Consider the following 18668-nt stretch of genomic DNA (forward strand, 5'->3'; position numbering starts at 1 on the left):
ATATTAAGTTAAACAAATGAATGGCTTTAGGATGGCTAAAGGGAGGGGTTACATTTAGCATACTTTCTTCCACAACTGTTTTTTTGCTTAATTCTTGAGTATGACTCTGTATTAGTTAATTTTCACATTGCTATGAAGAAATACCTGAGACTGAGTAATTTGTAAAGAAAAAGAGGTTTAATGGATTCACAGCTCCACATGGCTGGAGAGGCCTCAGGAGGAGCAAAGTCACGTCTTACATGGTGGCAGGCAAGAGAGCATGTGCAAGGGAACTGCCCTTTATAAAAACCATCAGATCTCATGAGACTTATTCGCTATCGTGGGAACAGCACAGGAAAAACCTGCCTCCATTATTCAGTTACTTCCCACAACATATGGGGACTATAGGAGCTACACTTCAAGGTGAGATTTGGTTGAGGACACAGCCAAACCATATCAGGCTCCAAGGATAACTGTCCCTCTCAAAGTCCGACGGCAGTACCGAGGGTACTCCTGCTGACACCCTCCACGCTAGGGTAGAGATTTGGGGAGGACTTGGAAAGTAAAGGAGAAAAAGGAGAACATGCAAGAAGAGAAGTGAGGCCTCTACCAATTACGTGTGGTTTAAAATAAACTTTTTTTTTTTTTTTTGTCATGGAGAGACTGTCAGTGTTCATTAGATAAATTGCATTTTGGGGAACCTAGTTCGTTACTCAAATTCAAAACCTTATTTCTTTGCTTGAAGTCTGCCTTTTAATTCTAAGCCTCGATAAACTAAATAAGGCCTCTCTGAACAAGACTCTTTCAGTGTGAAACTCGCAGATGTTTTTCTGAGGAGATACATATATATATATGTATATATAGTATGTGGGATGCAAAGTATCCTGTCAGGCATAGTAAAATCTTAATGAGAAGGCCTCTACCCAGTTGTGAACTACTGGGACAGGGCAGACAGGCTGGGGAGATGATACTGATTTCCATAGTTGAGCGTGTTTCTTGTTTTAATATTGCTTATGTTCTTAGCCGCTAGAGGAGAGGGTGGTTGTGGAAGGCATGAAGATAGCGATCAGAGGAACATGTTCTACTTCGGGAGCAGGGGGTATGAGCATTTCCTGCTTTATTTAGTTTGCCAGCAGGAGCTAATGAGAGAATTGAGATTTCTGATTTTTCCAAAATATATACTTTCTCATCAACATTCAAACAGCCTAGATAGGTTATTAAAAGACACAGACCTGGAAAACCAGGGACATCTCCCTTGTAAATACTAAGAAGACAAAGTCCAACACCTTGTACACAAACCTGTACGTGCACATACTTTGTAATGGGCAATTTTAGGGCCTTTGATAACAAAGAAAGGCTCTGACAGGCACGGAAGGTGTTGATTGGTGGGGTGAGCCAGGCAGATGTGAGCTCCCTGCCATAACCTGCTGATATTTCCAGTGGAGGAAGGAAACAAACCAACTCTGCCTTTTCTCATCAAATCCAGAAAGTGCTGTTCTCTCTGGGGGGATCGTTCCTGTATTATGCTGACCGCTTCAAGCTCTACAGTGCCTTCTGCGCCAGCCACACAAAAGTTCCCAAGGTCCTGGTGAAAGGTAAGGCCTCTGAGGATGTGGAGTTGGGGGTGTGCTGCTTCTCAGTTGTGTGGCTGACAGTGGTTGGGGACTTTTGGACAGAAATCTAAGAGTCATTGATTGCCAGATAGATGTTCCAGCAAGCCACTGATAGGGGTGCTGAACAATGCAATGTGTTCTTTTTTTTTTCTTCTTCTTCTTTTTGAGACAGAGTCTCACTGTTGCCCACGCTGGAGTGCAGTGGCACGATCTCAGCTCACTGCAACCTCCACCTCCCAGGTTCAAGTGATTCTCCTGCCTCAGCCTCCCGAGTTGCTGGGATTACAGACATGCACCACCACACCTGGCTAATTTTTGTATTTTTAGCAGAGATGGGGTTTCGCCATGTTGGCCAGGCTGGTCTCGAACACTTGACCTCAGGTGATCCACCTGCCTCGGCTTCCCAAAGTGCTGGGATTACAGGTGTGAGCCACTGCTCCATGCCTTTTTTTTGAGACAGTCTTGCGCTCTCACTCGGGCTGGAGTGCAGTGGCGCAATCTCGGCTCACTGCAACCTCCACCTCCCAGGTCAAGTGATTCTCCTGCCTCAGCCTCCTGAGTAGCTGGGACTACAGGCACCTGCCACCACACCTGGCTAATTTTTGTATTTTTTGGTAGAGATGGGGTTTCACCATGTTGGCCAGACTGGTCTTAAATTCCTGACCTCAAGTGATCTGCCCACCTCAGCCTCCCACAGTGCTGGGATTACAGGCATGAGCCACCACACCTGGCCAATATCTTGAATTAATGATTTTGTCAGTTTTCTTGTAATGAAAGTTTTACCTTGCTATTTGGGGCCAGAATTGATGGGTCATTTTGCAGTTATGTAAAAATGTAGGGAGTTTAGAAATTCCCTGCTTTATTTCTGTTTTTCATTAGTTTCGATTATAACCTACCACACTTCATAACTAAGTCCTCACTTCATGTTGTTGGTAGGTTCTTGGAAACTGTGACTTTTAAGTGACACGATGTGCAGCAGGTCCCCAACTAATGTATTCTGTTCAACATCATTTCACTATAATGTTGATGAGGAAGAAAATTGGTTTCATTATATGTCATTTTGCATAAAGTTGCAGTTTCTAAGAACTTACTGACTACATTAAGTGAGGACTTACTGTATACCTTTTTGTGGAGTTGTATCTTTCCTTCACCTACTTTTGTTCCTAGGAGTGTGATAACAGCTCCCAAAAGCACTTCTAGAGTTGTCTCAGTTATCCTTGAAAATTCTTGCATTTGTGGTTTATTTTTGTGCAGGACAAAGTAGAATTTTTATATTGGCAAGCTGCTTTTTCTTAAGTATTCTGAGAAGACGGTGGAACATTCTGAGAGTCTCCAGAAAGTGGTTATGTCTCCATAGTTCAGCATATGGTGGTTTTTGATGGTAAAAGGATTAAGGAAACATTTTCTTGGCAAACAGTAGCACCAACAGAAAGTTTGATTTCAAAGAATCTCTGGAAATCAGCTTGCTGTTCCTTAACACTTGACTGTAGCTGCCAAGTAAACAGCTGCTGATCAGGTCCCCGGATATGTAAATAATGTTCTTGTGTTGTGTTTATGTTTGCTACCAAAGAGAACTAGCTTGACTTAATTTAAAACCTATTATAGGAAGTATTAGCACAATACAGATCTCTGAGTAACAATGAGCCTGCCCCAGATAAAAACAGTCTTAATGGTAGTGGTGATCTGTGCAACAGAGTTCTGGTGGAACCTCAAATGAAAAGGGGACCTGGGATTCTCCTTGTCATGCTGCCTGACCTTTCCCGTGTGCTGTGTTGGGCATATGGCTCTACGTGTGCAGTGTGTTTCTTTTACAACCTTTATTGAATGCTAATTGTTATGAGATTGTTAAAGTAACAATTTTAGAGTGCTTTGCTCCACAGTGAAATGATATACCCACCTCAGCCCTTGAGCAATTTGTGTTATTTTTAATCACTCAATTAGATTAAATTCTGCCACCATGGATTGTTTCTTAATTCAATAAGAAAAATATTATATTATCTTTCAAAACTATCCCTTAAAACAGTGGGTATGACCCATATTTTTCTTTTTTTCTTTTTTTTTTTCCTGAGATGGAGTCTTACTCTGTCACCCAGGCTGGAGCGCAGTGGTGTGATCTCAGCTCACTGCAACCTCTGCCTCCCGGGTTCAAGTGATTCTCCTGCCTCAGCCTCCTGAGTAGCTGGGACTACAGATGCACACCACCATGCCCAGCTAATTTTTGTATTTTCAGTACAGATGGGGTCTCACCATGTTGGCCAGGCTGGTCTTGAGCTCCTGACCTCAGGTGATCTGCCCACCTTGGCTTCCCGGAGTGCTAGGATTACAGGTGTGATCCACTGTGCCCAGCCGACCCATATTTTTCTAATTGTCTAATGAGCCTAGAGGGTTGGGATAACTTTGAGAACAACAAAGTGCATGTTCATGTTCATCACGGACTCACAGCTGGACTGGAGGAGTGATGCTCCCGTACCGCACCAAGCGCTGTGAACCGTGCACTCTTTTGCTCTGATATGGAATTCAGTTGATGGGTGAAATACCCACAGGCATATTTTTGGACATGAATATTTTGTTGGGCAAGAGTTCCCAGGTCCCTTCTAGACGTGGCCCTAGATGCGGGATGCCCCACAAAATCCATTGCTTCCCCATATTCTGGCCCCAAGCCTGGCCCAGCCCTTCTGTCACATGGGGCTAGTCGGCCCCTTTCCCCAGTGCCTTTCTCTTCAGGAATTTGTGCTTTGGAGAGACAAGAAATGATGCCAACAAGAAATGATTGCTCTTAATGGGGCTTAATGGGGATTACAAGATTGTGGTCTTATGAGGTCTTCCCCCATGATTGCTGTTTTTTAAAATTAAAGACAGGGCCAGGTGTGGTGGCTCACGCCTGTAATCCCAGCCCTTTGGGAGGCTGAGGCAGGCAGATTGTTTGAGGTCAGGAGTTGGAGACCAGCCTAACCAACATGGTGAAACCCCATCTCTGCTAAAAATACAAAAAAAAAAAAAATTAGCCAGACATGATGGTGCATGCCTGTAGTCCCAGCTACTCGGGAGGGTGAGGCAGGAGAATCGCTTGAACTCGGGAGGTGGAGGTTGCAGTGATCCACAATGTGCCATCGCACTCTATCCTGGGTGACAGATTGAGACTCCGTCTCAGGAAAAAAAAATAAAGAATCATGTTCTGATGCCCTTTTATAGCATCTTTAGTCTTAGCTCATACCCCTAACCACTGGGGATGCAAAGATATTTTTATTAGACAGTTTAAAAGTTTAATATTTATTTTAAACTTTCTAATAAAATCTATAAATATCATTAAACTTTTAAATTTTTATATTTTAAGCTTTCTAATAAAATATATATATCAGTAAACTTAAATTTCTATATTTTAAACTTTCTAATATATGTGTGTGTGTTTATATATATATTTAAAAAATTATATATACACTTCCCCTGTTTTTTGCAGGGAGAGGGTATTTATTTATTGAAGAGATTTTTGAGTTCCCGTAACATTCCAGGTGCTGTTACGAAAAGTATCGAGTCATTGGAGTGCCATGTAAAATTTCCAATGGAGGAAAGTCATCCAGATGAATATTTAGGTTCTGAATGTGAAGAATGTGCTTTTTCCAATGTTGATTGTGTTCATTTATTGGTTTATCATAAAAGGTGCTACTCAGGAATAGCCAAATGGAGAGGTGATTGGGCGAAGTATGGGGCAAGGGTGTGTGGAGTTTCTGCGCCCATGCTGGCCGTGCCACACCCCCACATGCTCGCCAACCCAGAGGCAGTGTGTGTCCACTGTTACATTGCTTGGATACATTGTTTCTTCCTCTTCCCATATTTTGCCCTCCCCCCAACATTCCTTTGTACCTGGAAGGCATTAGCCATGGCTTCCTATCAGCCCCTGCCAGGTACCTCTGTCTGGGGCCCACAACCCCCCAGGGCTGCTTCCCAAACCAGCTGGGGCACAGAGGAAGGAGGCAAGGCTGGTGAGGAAAGTGCTGCCTGAGTTGCATCAGATCAGATCGCACAGACGCTAAGGTGGTGCCACCGAGTTAACTTCGAGCAGATCACTGTGGGAGAGCCTGCCTCTGTCTCCTTCACCGGCACTGCGAGGTGCTGCTGCTTCTGCGTCTGCTTGCCATTCTTTTTAATTTTCAATCTTTTTTTATTTTTTTATTTTTTGGAGACAGAGTCTCCCTCTGTCACCCAGGCTGGAGTGCAGTGGCGCGATCTCGGCTCTCTGCAACCTCCGCCTCCCGGGTTCAAGTGATTCTCCTGCCTCCTTCTCCTGAGTAGCTGGGATTACGAGCGCCTGCCACCAGCCCGGCTAATGTTTTTGTATTTTTAGTAGAGATGAGATTTCAGCAGGTTGGCCAGGCTGGTTTCAAACTCCTGACCGCAAGTGATCCACCCGCCTCGGCCTCCCAAACTGCTAGGATTACATTCATGAGCCACTGCGCCTGGCCTGCTTGCCTTTTTCAAAAGAGGTTTTTCCAGCAGTGAAATGCTTGAAAGATTAGGAAAACTAGGGTAAGGAGTGTTCAGAATATAGCTTTATCCTTATTTTCGGATGACAAAGCCAACAGCTCAGGGGATGGATGATTACCAGTTTGTCACTCAGAGTTCCCAAGAGGCAGGGGCACCCCATGCCATGCGGGCCAGATGAGGACCTGCAGGGTCAGTCAGGAGGCAGAGGGAGCGAGCGGAAGATGTGGTTAAGAGCCTTTCTTGGGGTTTCTGAGGGAAGGAACTGGGGAGGCCGGGCTCTGGGGTGCACTCAAAGCCAAGATGTCTGCTCCCCACCCTGAGATGATTAGGACGGGAATGGTGGCCCAGGGTATAAGAGCCTCAGAGAGGAGGTGACAGTGTGTGGGGACTCTATAAAAGGCACATTTCCTGGCAAGTCTTTTACTATCTCCAGACACTGACCAGTGTGGGTGGGGCAGTCTCCCCATGGACCGTAAAGCCCCAGGTGTCAAAACATCAGGATAAAAAAAACATGTGTAATAGGAGGAGGATAAAGAGCAGCCGCTGGAAATCCGGGTGTCTGCAGTCTACACTCCGTCATCCTGTAACTCATCAGGCTTCTCCCCACTCCACCCCAACACATAAATACGTAGATCTGACTGCCTGTGGTCTCCCTGACCGCCCTCCCCTACCTTTCCCTCTTCCTGCCACCCACTCTCTGCTCAGTCCTGCAAAAAGGCACCTCGGAGTCACGGAGGAAGGGAGGGAAATTGTGGGAAGGGAGTCACGTGGGCGTTCCACCCCGATGACCTGTGTTTAAACCCTGCCAGCCAAGACAGACACGGCTTTCAAGGCGTTCTTGGATGCCCAGAACCCGAAGCAGCAGCACTCATCCACGCTCGAGTCGTACCTCATCAAGCCCATCCAGAGGATCCTCAAGTACCCACTTCTGCTCAGGGAGCTGTTCGCCCTGACCGATGCCGAGAGCGAGGAGCACTACCACCTGGACGGTAGGCCTCGGCCCGGGACCCCCGCAGACCTGAGTCTCCGTGAGGGTCTCTAAATAGCTTCTCATTTCACGGCCTGTTTTCTTCCAGTGGCCATTAAGACCATGAACAAGGTTGCCAGTCACATCAATGAGATGCAGAAAATCCATGAAGAGTTTGGGGCTGTGTTTGACCAGCTGATCGCTGAACAGACTGGTGAGAAAAAAGAGGTGAGGGTCCCCATCTTCTCAGGACACATCTGTCAGGAAAGCCGAGTTTGAGTTTGCTTTTTTTTTTTTTTTTTTCCTTTTTTAAAAAAAGGTGTTACTTATAAAGTAAAACAGTTAGGATGCTGTTGTTTTTCTTAGTGGAACATCTGTGCTTTATCCGAGGCTGCAATGTGAATTTTCTTCCTCAGCTGGACTGTTTCTTCCTGTAGGAAATCTTTTCCTGATGTTCAGCTCCTCACCCTGGGGATCTCTGGCTTTATTCTGTGTTAAGTGTGAAAGTGAACTTCCATTACCACAATCTGGGCTGTTTCTAGAAGTGTCATTAAAGCCCAGGGCTCTCCCTCCAGAGATTAGAATGACACAGGCACATAGTGGGTGCTCAATAAATAGTTGTCAAAGGAATAAAAATTTCAGATGACTCTGAATCGGATCTACCCAAAAACCTGCCTGGAAGAGCAGTGGCAGGAACAGATACACCTGAGAAAGACTGAAGGTGAGCTAAAAGTGGTGCCTGAGTCATTAAGAAGCTCTTACCTGAATAAAAGTTTGTTGCCAACACAGAGAAGTGGTAGATGTTTGAGATGCATGGAGAAGTTAATTGCTCTGATCTGATGAGTTATACAGTACATGTATCAAAGCATCGCTGTGTACCCCTGAATACATACAATTATTATTTTTCAATTAAAAAAGCCAGTAATACTTAGAGGAATTGTAGGGATATGATATATGTTAACATTCATCAATGCCTCTGTACGCTCAGATTCAACTAGAATATTAGACTCAGTTTTTCTTTCCACCTTAAAAAAGATAAAATGTGGGAAGGAACCTAGAGGAAAAACACTTGCTGTGACTAGCAGCAGGGTTAAAAGCGTGTGGGTGGGACGAAGTTTGGTTGTTTAGTGTAGACTAGAGAAAGCACCTCATCTCCAGAGATATTAAAGGCCATTATCCAGGCTCATTTTTTTTGTCCTTAATGAAACAAAACAAGTTTTCAGGCTGTTAAAGAATAATTTTCTGAAAGAGGTAAAATGATGATATCTCATAATTTATTTTACTCATAAGATGTGGGGGACCCAGGCAGGTGTTGTAAAAGTTCATTGGAAAAGTCACAATTACACAGGTTTATATATGGAGTGAAGAAATGTTGAGATGAATTGTAAATGAGACAAAGCTGGTTTTTCCACAGCTGGAGGAAATCAGCTAGGCCAGTGTCAGACTGGACAGAATTTACACATCTCTGTTACCTACACCTTACAGAGAGTTGCACAGGCTCTCAAAGACAGTATACAGTCAGAATCTGATAGCCCAGGAAGGTGTGCTGTAGAGGATGTGTAGTTTTCAACTGAAACACAATTTTGTTTTTACATAACAAGCAGAGCATGAGCATGTTCTCAGACTACTTGGCAGATAATTTAATCTATCAGTATAGAAAAGATGAAGGTTGCCCCCCTGGACTGAGTTCTCACTTTCTTATAAAACTTTATAAGAAGAAAAAAATGATGCTTATTAAAAAAAAGGGCAAAATACAGAAAAAGGCAAGAAGAAAACCATGGTTTCAAGACATAGAACTTACCATATTTTGGTGTTGATTTTGATTGTTTTTAATATCTATGTATATGTTTAGTTATATCTTGAAGGTAATTTTATACCTTGATTTTATGTTGATCAGAGAATTTTAATGCTTTTTTAAATTGACTAATATGAATAATACTGCAAACTTTTTTTATTATAAGAAGTCCTCCTCTCCTTTGGTTTATTTCATTCTAACAGAAGCGCATTTTACTGGTAAAGGCCATGGAAGTGAACATCTTCATTACATCGTATTATATTTTCTTTATATGCCAAATTAATTATTGGATTTTAATGACCTTGGGAGCAAATGACCATGATGCTAAAGATTAGAAGGCGAGATGGATAGTGGGTTACAAAGAATTTAGGAAAAAAAGATGAATATGATCAAAAGTCAGAGACTATTAAAGGAAATATGGCTTCAGTGAAACTGGAAGTCCTTTAAAATGAAATTCTGACACGTAAGAAATCTTTCCAGTGAGGAACAAAGCCATATAGTGCTATACAAAGTATTTTTTGTGGGCTGAGATTGTAAAAAGAAATATGCAAAAGATGGAAGGAGGGACACTGGCTGAGTACCAGGACTGAAGAGGAGGAAAATCCTACTTTTACCAGGAGGTGCAAAGCCCAGAGAATTTCTGGCTTGGAAAAGATGCCAAAGAGAGCAAGAGAAGATATTGTTATGGCAGGATAAGACAAACGAACAGGAAATAGACCCCCAATGGGAATCAATTACTCAAAGGCAGTTGGTCACTCAAGTCTCAGGCCCCATTTCATCTCTTTCTTCCATTGAGGAGAACGGCCTTTAAACTGGAAAGGATGCAGCAGCCTCAGTGCCGTAAGAACAAAACCCTAGGGAGAATGAGTCTTGGGAAATAGGATAGTCTATGCCAAGATCAGTGACAATTCTACTCCACTGCTCTCAGCAGTATATTGGAAGAATTACGGATACTGAGGCAGGTGATTGTGGAGGTACCCAAATTATATTCAGATTTTCACAAAAGCAATTCCTGAACTCCTGATCCTTGTGGTTCCCTCTTAGTGGCAATATGAAGTAACAGCCTAGAATGGATTGATGAAGTTTGTAAACAGGAATAGGAACATTTATCAGTATCTGCTGGTACCAGCAGGTTTATTGTGAAACGTTAACATTCTAGGAACGCAGGGTACCTGAATCCTGTCTTCAGCCAACATTCCTTAAGATATCTCTGAAGGCAAGTAGGTTTATAGAGAACAAAGCTGGCAAAGAAACAGCTTTTTGATGAAACTGGGTCTTCAACCTCATACCTCCATGTTAAACTCTGGGGAGTTGGGCTAAGGAATCCCTTTGGCTTAAGTAGGAGGAAGAAGAATGCAAGAGGGCATTTCCCCTTAAAAGAAGTCCTTAAAAATGCTGGCTCAGTAGGGCATCCCAGTCTTTAGGAAGGTAGAGGCCTCCCAGCAGAACTTTCTCTTGGGGTTTGGGAGGAAGATTCAGAAGGGAACCAGGGGAAGCCCCAGGGAGAGGCTGTGGCCAGAGGGAGCACCCTGACCCCCTATTCCACTTGCCGTGTGAAGCTTGTCCAGAGAGAAACCTTGTGCACAGGCACAGCATCAGCCCATTTTAAGTTGTGTAACAAGTAACTTAAAATCTCAGTGGTTCTCTACAACAAATATTTATCTCAAATGTGGCTTTGTAGGTCAACCAAGGTTTGGTTTCTCTTGGTTAGCTCCAGTTCTGAAGGTTCTGGTGTGCCCCTTGTCTCTTCCTTCCAGGATCCAGGCTGAAGCAGCAGTGGCTGTCTTGGGCAAGTCCTTCCCATGGCTGGAAGGTGGGCGTTAAGTCAAATGCCTACACCCAAAGTCATCTGGGCAGTGATGTATGTACCCTGCCTAGTCTAGTGGGAGGTGCTGGAAAATCACATGGCAGAAGGTGCAGATAATGTAATTCTGTGGGAGGAAGTAGAGTTGGACAGTCTACCATGTTGGCCTTTAATCACTTTTAAAGATGTACTCCCAGGGACTGTGGTACCTGGGAATTTGACTTTTGTGTATAATTCCTCCTCTTCTGTGTGGGTCTTTGGGGGACAGGTAGTGGAGACGATGTCATTACCTTGGCTGATAATATCCTGGAAGTTTGGTTGATGAGTTACTTAATACCTATAGACAAAATAATATAGCTGCTTAAAAATTATTTTAACCCTTGGTTATACTAATGGTACTACAGCTCAGTAATAATGACAGTGATGATTATAATAATCCCAATCAAGGGAGGCAGTAATGCATTGTACTCCGTACTGATGGAGCCACATCTCAGCATGGTAGCCTGTTTTGGTGGCTTGAGAAGGGCCATCCCAACTGCACTGTGTTCAGTGGAGGGTTGCCAGGTTGCTACTATATAGGAAACTCAGCTCAGTTTGGAAGGAGGTCAGTGACTCCAGTGAGAAAAGCAAATGTGACTGTTGTGAGGCAGACATTGAACTTGCATCAGGCTCTCTGGATCATTGTGTCTAGATGGCTCTGCAACCAGCACTTGTCTGAGACAGTTTAGCATGTGACCACTGGGGGCAAGTGACTACACCTCATGGTCTGTTGGGGTTCCAGCACTCACACTGCCCGTGCCAATAGAGGAATCTTCAAACTCTTCATTTGGCTTATCTCCCTCATCTAAAGTGAAATAAAGTCATCTTTGAAATGGATTGGAAGAAGAAATAATTTGCTTACACTTCCAAAAAGTAGATACTCACTGGTGGAAATGTCTGCAGTTATCTGGGGGTGGATCTTTGTCGTAGACAACCATTAGCATCTCCTTGGGAAACTCTCTCTGTTTGAACACAAAACACCTCCAGTTTCGTAGATTAGTTTTAACAGACTAACTGCATGTGAATTTCAGAGCCCCAGTTTGTACCTATTTGCCATCTTATTCTGAAATTCTAGTAGACAAACTTGGCGTAAAGGGGGGAAAAAAAAACCAGCCTTTTCTCTCCCCTGTATTCCGTGTGTTTCTTTGGGAATAGAGAGGATTTATTTTTCAATCAGGAGATTTCATATGAGTTAAAGGATTTTCTTGTTACAATTTCATTGTATTGTTCCTAGCTCAAACAAGGCTAGAACATAATGATACTATTATTTCCCATTGGAAAGGTATTGTATCTTCAGCCTGTTTTGATGGGATATCGTATCCTCAGCCTGTTTGGTGGTGGTGATTGAGACCGTCACAAATCGAAAGAATTTTTTAAAAATGTAATCTGTCATTTTGGTGCTATTTCTTTTCTCAAAAACATGAAATTGAGAAGTAAAAATTTTACATATTTATGGTGTACAGCGTGATGTTTTGATGTGTTACGTTGTGGAATGGCTAAATCAAGCAGTTTAACTTACGCATTATCTCGTATATTTAAGCAAATGTTTTTAGGAGCAGTATTTTCTTGAAGTAAAATTAATACCAGCATGCTGAATTTTCAGACGTCATGAAGATCTGAGTGTTAATAATACTGCCCGGTAAGCTTTGTCACATCTCTGGCTTTCAGGTTGCAGATCTGAGCATGGGGGACCTGCTTTTGCACACCACCGTGATCTGGCTGAACCCGCCGGCCTCGCTGGGCAAGTGGAAAAAGGAACCAGAGCTGGCAGCCTTTGGTGTGTATCAGAAAAGGGTTTTATGGAGGGGGAAAAGTCTAGCTTATTTTTCAAAACAAGAACATTTCTTTTTCAAGACCCAACCGATTAAAAATAAAGTTAATTGCAGTTACTTGAATGGGTCTTCCTGCCGTAGCCACCAACATCTCGCAAACACTAAATGAAACCTTCGAGTTAAATTACACTGTGTGGTCACTCAGCCACATGGGTGGGCGGAAGTGGCTGTGCCCAAGTCTGTCCCAGACATAAACACACAGGCAGGAAAAGAATTTTTTTTCTTTTTCTTTTTTTTTGGGGGGGGGGTCTGCTGCTCTGAGTATCTTTTCAAAATAATGGGTTAATTATAAACCAAGGAAAAATAAAGTGAAAAATCAAGGCAAAATGGCCTCTGGTTCTGAGGCCCCCAAATCCTAGATCTTTTATTTTCTTCCTGACTTTGTTACTGTTTGGTCTTAAAACCAGGATTTAGGATGCTGGTTCTCAGCTGAGCTGTTGTGGCAAACTCTGGAGTGCCTGGATCAGCTGTGAGGTGCATCTCAATCACATTGCCACTCAATGCTAGTGACATTCGAGATGTTTGCGAATGATTTATTCTTTAATAAACCAGTTTAGATGGATGCAATTGCTGCAATTAGAGATCTCATGTGATTGTATTGTAATACGCTTTTTGAGAGAGAGAAAAAACATGGGTTAGCTTACTGGGAATTATGTATAATTTAGGAAACACGGCTTGTTGTTGCAATGGAAATGCTTATTGGCATATTGCTGTGTTGTTCATGAATATAAAACTGTCAACACTCCATGCTTTTGTTTTAGGTTGTGTTTTGTCCTAGCCTCCTGCTAAAAGACTCATTGGTAGGAACATAATATAATGGAAATATGGCTTATTCTCTTGCCTTATATTATTTGTGTGGGCTTGTGGGGAACGGAGGTTGCTTACTCCTTCTTAACTAAACTTTTTTTTTCCTCCATGATGTGAACAAAGTATCCCCAATCGGAATGTCCTAGTGATTTTAAAATCAAAGTATTTCATGCAAAGATTCATTGGACTTTCTATTTAGATCACTTAGCCTTCACTGAAAAGTTACTGATATTCCTAGAATTTGCAAAGAGCCCCTGTAGCTGTTGATGCCATTTCATTAAAAATAACAAAGGAGGCCAGGTGCGGTGGCTCACACCTGTAATCCCAGCACTTTGGGAGGCCAAGGCAGACGGATCACTTGAGGTCAGGAGTTCAAGACTAACCTGGCTAATATGGTAAAACCCCGTCCTTACTAAAAATCCAAAAATTAGCTGGATGTGGTGGCAGGCACCTGTAATCCCAGCTACTTGAGAGGCTGAGGCAGGAGAATCACTTGTACCCGGGAAGCAGAGGTTGTAGTGAGCTGAGATTGTGCCACTGGACTCCAGCAAGACTCTGTCTAAAACAAAACAAGACAAAACAAAATATATAAATGCAGAGAAAGCATGTGACTAAATAGGCCATTCAAAGGAATATTGGGGGTATTTTAACAAGTTGTTAGTTTTTGATGGGGTAGGTGTTTTGGGGGAGGAGGGCAGTAGTATTTGCTTTCTTTTCAACATCACCACTTGTGTTTCTTCTATAGTGATTTCTTCTTGGAGGAGTCTGGGATCTCCCTGATGCTGCTTAATGGGTCATTCATGGGATGGAGGATATTGATATAAATGACCCACACCATGATGTAGGACTAGAGGTCAACATTTAGATTCGTTATGGCTTTGCCCTCAATTTTACAGATTCACTGCAGTTAGAAATCAACAGATTTAGAATAAGAAAATAATTTAAGTAGGAGAAAATGGGTTGACAAACTCTTTTCTGGTTTTTTTTTTTTTTTTTTTTTTTGGAGGGTGGGTGGTACGGAGTCTCGCTATGTCTCCAGGCTGGAGTGCAATGGTGCATTCTCAGGTCACTGCAACCTCTGCCTCCCGGGTTCAAGCAATTCGTCTGTCTCAGCCTCCCGAGTAGCTGGAACTATAGGTGTGCGCCATGGCGCCCAGCTAATTTTTGTATTTTTAGTAGAGACGGAGTTTCACCATATTGAAGCATGATCTCAATCTCTTGACCTTGTGATCTGCCTGCCTCGGCCTCCCAAAGTGTTGGGATTACAGACATGAGCCACCGTGCCTGGCCCTCTTCTTTTAAAGGCTACATGGTACATTTTAGGCTTTGGGCCAGGAGGCCACATGCTTTTCCACTGGAGCCAGAAGCAGCCGTAGATAACGTGTAAATGAATGAGATGGCTGGATCCGCGGTTGGATCAGCAGCTGCACCACACAGGTGGCAGCAGTCCTGGGTCTGGCCTGAGGGCCCTTGTTTGCCAGCCCATGGTGTAAGTGATTCAGGAAAATGCTGGTTTTGAGGTTGGGGATTTAGGTGCCACTTTCTGCACAGGCTCAGATAGTGGACTCTGCATTACTCTGTTCCCTGCCTCCTGGGCTGTTTATGAGAGGTCGGTATGGGAGCTGCCTCCAGGAAGGTGGGCCCACAACACCTGTCCCAGGTGTAAATGGAGACTGCATACTCCAGCTTCAGAGCATCACACCGTCAGCAAACTCAGCAGGGGCCGTAGTTCACAAGAGAAAAACTGAAGGCTCTGAGATACAAGACAGCTTTGTCATTACTCAGAATCCTCTCCAGAGTAAAAGGAAAGAGAAGGGGAAGGATTAAAACTGGGATTATGAACAAAGGCTGTAGTCATGATGAGCTTCTGTGGATTCCCAGTCGTTAAAGAGACAAGTTTGATGGTTTGGGTGTGATTTCAAGTAGTAAGGCAGAACTAGCAGAGAGGCTGAGCAAGGAGTTGAAATAAGGAAGAGTTGCTGTGAAGGAGGGATCACGGTTCCCCTCAGTCGGCAGATTTGGGGTTAAAATGTGGTTGTCATCTTGTTTTGGTTTAAACCTCTAACCTCAGGAAATAGTGCAGCTTTCTGCTGAAACCGAAGTCGACTTGCTGCCAACGAAGCACCTTGATGTTTCACTCACAGGATGGCTCGTGTGTACCAAATGTTGGTGATCGTTGCCTTAAACAAAAAACAAACACAAATAGAAATAGGCTTCTGCCTTGAAGGGTATTTGACATTCACCTTTTTGGGCGCAGAGTGGAAGCTTTAGGCTGGCAAAGGTAGCGTGAGTTTTGGAGATCATCAAGGCCATGTCTGAAGGGATTGGGCAACGCTGTGGAGTCACTTGAGGAACACTATCTCCGAGGGTTCGGGGAAGTTTAAGGGACAGGCAGAGGTCCTGGTGCCAGGCTGACACTCACTCTCTGACCCTCCTGCTGTGATCCGCGATGGTTAAGATTAAGGGACATGGGGGCAGTCATACCATTGAGCTGTGGTTCCAGTGGCAGGGTGGCGCTTCTGAGATGAGAGGCATTGGGGTAGAGCCCTTTCATTTCTAAGAGGACCTAGCTGTCCCAGCCTCTGTGATTTCTGAAGGCTTCATAGTGGGAATGAAGGGCCTTCTCAGGTTGCTTGTGCTTAGCTACTATGAAGAGGCTGGTGTGGCCGCTTCAGGTCAGTGTGAACCTTTGGAGGGAATCTGCCAGTCTGTGCTCTGGGAACCTGGAGGGGTCAGATGCTGTGAGGTGTGAAGGGCTATGGGCAGTCTAGACCTAGTGGCTGGAGTCAGTTTCTTTGCATCTCAGGGCTTATTTCCCTGCAGTGGAGATTAGCATGATCTTACACAAAGAGGAGACAAGACCGGCTTGCCCTACGTAGGATAGAAATTGAACCAGATACTTCCGGTTGGCCTCCAAAGGGCCTGTGAGCCTGGTGGCCCATCCCTGAGAATTCTCTGAGTGCTTGTTCCTTTTGTAATTCTGTGTCTGGTATACAAGGCTGTGCCTCCTTCAGCTGCTGTGTGACTGGGGTATTCCTTGGGGTCAGAGTATGAAGGGATAATGGAGACTATCTTAGTCCATTTGGGCTGCTATAACAAAATATCATAAATTGGCCAGCTTCCAAACAACAGATTTATTTCTCACAGTTGTGGAGGCTGGAAGTCCAAGATCCCGCTTTCTCATACTTCCTAGCTGTGGTTTCACATGGCGAAAGGGTCAAGGCATCTCTCTCAAATCTCTTTTATAAGGACACTAATCCCATTCATGAGGGCAGAGTCCTCACGGCCTGATCACTTCTCAAAGGCCCACCTCCTGAAACTACAAGGGTGATTAGTTTCAAGGTATGAATTTTGGGGAAACACAAACGTGGACCATAGCAGAGACCCTGACACAGAGAACGAAGGACAGGCAGGAGTCGGTCACCCTTCCAGTCCTTCTGGGTGCCAACTCTACTTCCCCTTTTAGGAAGAATCAGAATCACTGCATGTTAAATGTGCTTGGCATTGCTTAACGAATTCTCTGGAAGATTATGCATAACTCCGTTGTATCTCCCCACCCCCGAAAGAATATAAGAATGAAACTACTACATGTTTACCACTCCTAGAGAGCTTACTCTGATTCAGTCATTCTGGAGGAAGTACAGTTGAATTCTATTTCATAAACTCATTTTTGTTTCTTCAGGTGAAACGATGAGTTATATTTCCTAAATTATCGCTGTCTGTGTGCACTATTACCTTAATTTGCATAAGTATAAATCATCTTCAGCAATTGCATTGTTATTGTGAAAGACATTTATATTATTCCTCCATCGACTGAATTAGTACATTTTTGTTGAATATGTATCAGCTGAAGTTTTAACCTTGAAATGATAGCATACCTAATGTATTGTACCCAAAAGTGTTTTGAGGCATAGGTTGTTTCCATTTATGTAGGCTTTCTTTGTTTATTTTGAACCTGGAAAATTGCGTGTCTCAATAGGCTTTTGATTTTCACTGATGTGATGAATGAATGGGAGGTGTGTGGGAGTCAGTTAACTGGGATCTCGATGTCCTCTTCATAACTGTAGTGTTTATTACCACAAGTTAGTGATGTCAAGAGGAAAACGCTACACATGACATGCCATAACTGTCTTTATTTTATTTTTTCCAGTTTTCAAAACTGCTGTGGTCCTTGTGTATAAAGATGGTTCCAAACAGAAGAAGAAACTTGTAAGACTTCTTTTGTCACCCCATGGTTTGAAACTATTTCTCTATCTGCTCATCAGTTATGTCTGCATAATTCTACCATTTTGTCAGTATGAGCCTTTTTATGATCTTGTTTATTTCTTAAGCGTTGCTAAGGATGCTTGAGATCACCCATCCTGCCCTCTTTTCAGGCAGGCTTATGTTTAGAGCACAAAAATGAATTGGTCTCATTTTTGTGAATTGGAACCAATTGGACTCAATTGCTGATTGGGTCTGCCATGGCCCAGAACCTTCCTAACGCTACTTTTCCCCTTCTCTGTTGCCCCTGTTCTTGTTTTGGGATCCCTTTTCTCCTCTTTCCTGTGTGTGTCTCTCTTCACTGCATTTGCTTAGCAAACTTATTTGCCCACCCTCCCCTCAACGTATTTATCACGCAGCCTCTCACTCCCTGCTGGATGAACAGGAGCTCGTGGGGGTGAAGATCCTTTGGGCACGCCTGGAGTTACTGCGTGAGAGTCTGTCGCTGGTTTAGCAAATGCAGGGAACTGGTCCGGGGCAGGTTAGATTCTTACGCAGCTGACTCCTCCCCTGCAGGTGGGATCCCACAGGCTTTCCATTTATGAGGACTGGGACCCCTGCAGATTTCGACACATGATCCCCACGGAAGCGCTGCAGGTTCGAGCTCTGGCGAGTACAGGTAAACTCTCACCTGCGCTGGGTATTTCACACACTTATCTCTGGTGTGTGTAGGAATTACTTGTTTGAATCCACACTCTAGGTCTAACCCTTCTACTGTCTTTTTTTTTTTTTCTATGCTTAACTCTCTTGTCTCTCAGTCTCTTCATGGCCTCTTATTTACCCAGCCATTGATTAAATATTGAATGAATGAATGAATGAATGAATGAATGAATGAACCAAGTGAATGAATGAACTGAGTGAATGGATGTGTAATGTCTTCAAAATTCCTGGAAGAGATTCTAGTTATTCCATTCTGTACATCAATACTATAGCGACTGCCATCTGAGTACAGTGAGCCTGTGCTTCTTGAAACAATCCTTGAGACTGTGAGCAGACAAAGCCCAGGTAAACTACTCCCTTGCCTTTCAACGGAGAGATCCAAATATACCGCCCAAAGCACTAAAAAGCATTGACTACACGTTTTTTC

General features: G+C 43.6%; 1 protein-coding gene across 5 annotated transcripts in view; it reads left to right on the top strand.

Annotated features, from left to right (window-relative positions):
* The window catches only part of TIAM1 (TIAM Rac1 associated GEF 1), a 227085-nt gene that overhangs the window by 197113 nt on the left and 11304 nt on the right, over nucleotides 1–18668 (top strand). For all 5 annotated transcript variants that reach the window (XM_015132943.3, XM_077994821.1, NM_001260772.1 and 2 more), the window contains 6 exon segments: nucleotides 1466–1574; nucleotides 6884–7063; nucleotides 7151–7269; nucleotides 12348–12456; nucleotides 17469–17527; nucleotides 18098–18200. In XM_015132943.3, coding sequence (XP_014988429.3) covers nucleotides 1466–1574; nucleotides 6884–7063; nucleotides 7151–7269; nucleotides 12348–12456; nucleotides 17469–17527; nucleotides 18098–18200 — 679 coding nt within the window.

This window comes from Macaca mulatta, chromosome 3 (genome assembly GCF_049350105.2).
Source record: "Macaca mulatta isolate MMU2019108-1 chromosome 3, T2T-MMU8v2.0, whole genome shotgun sequence".
NCBI classification, from domain to species: Eukaryota; Metazoa; Chordata; class Mammalia; order Primates; family Cercopithecidae; genus Macaca; species Macaca mulatta.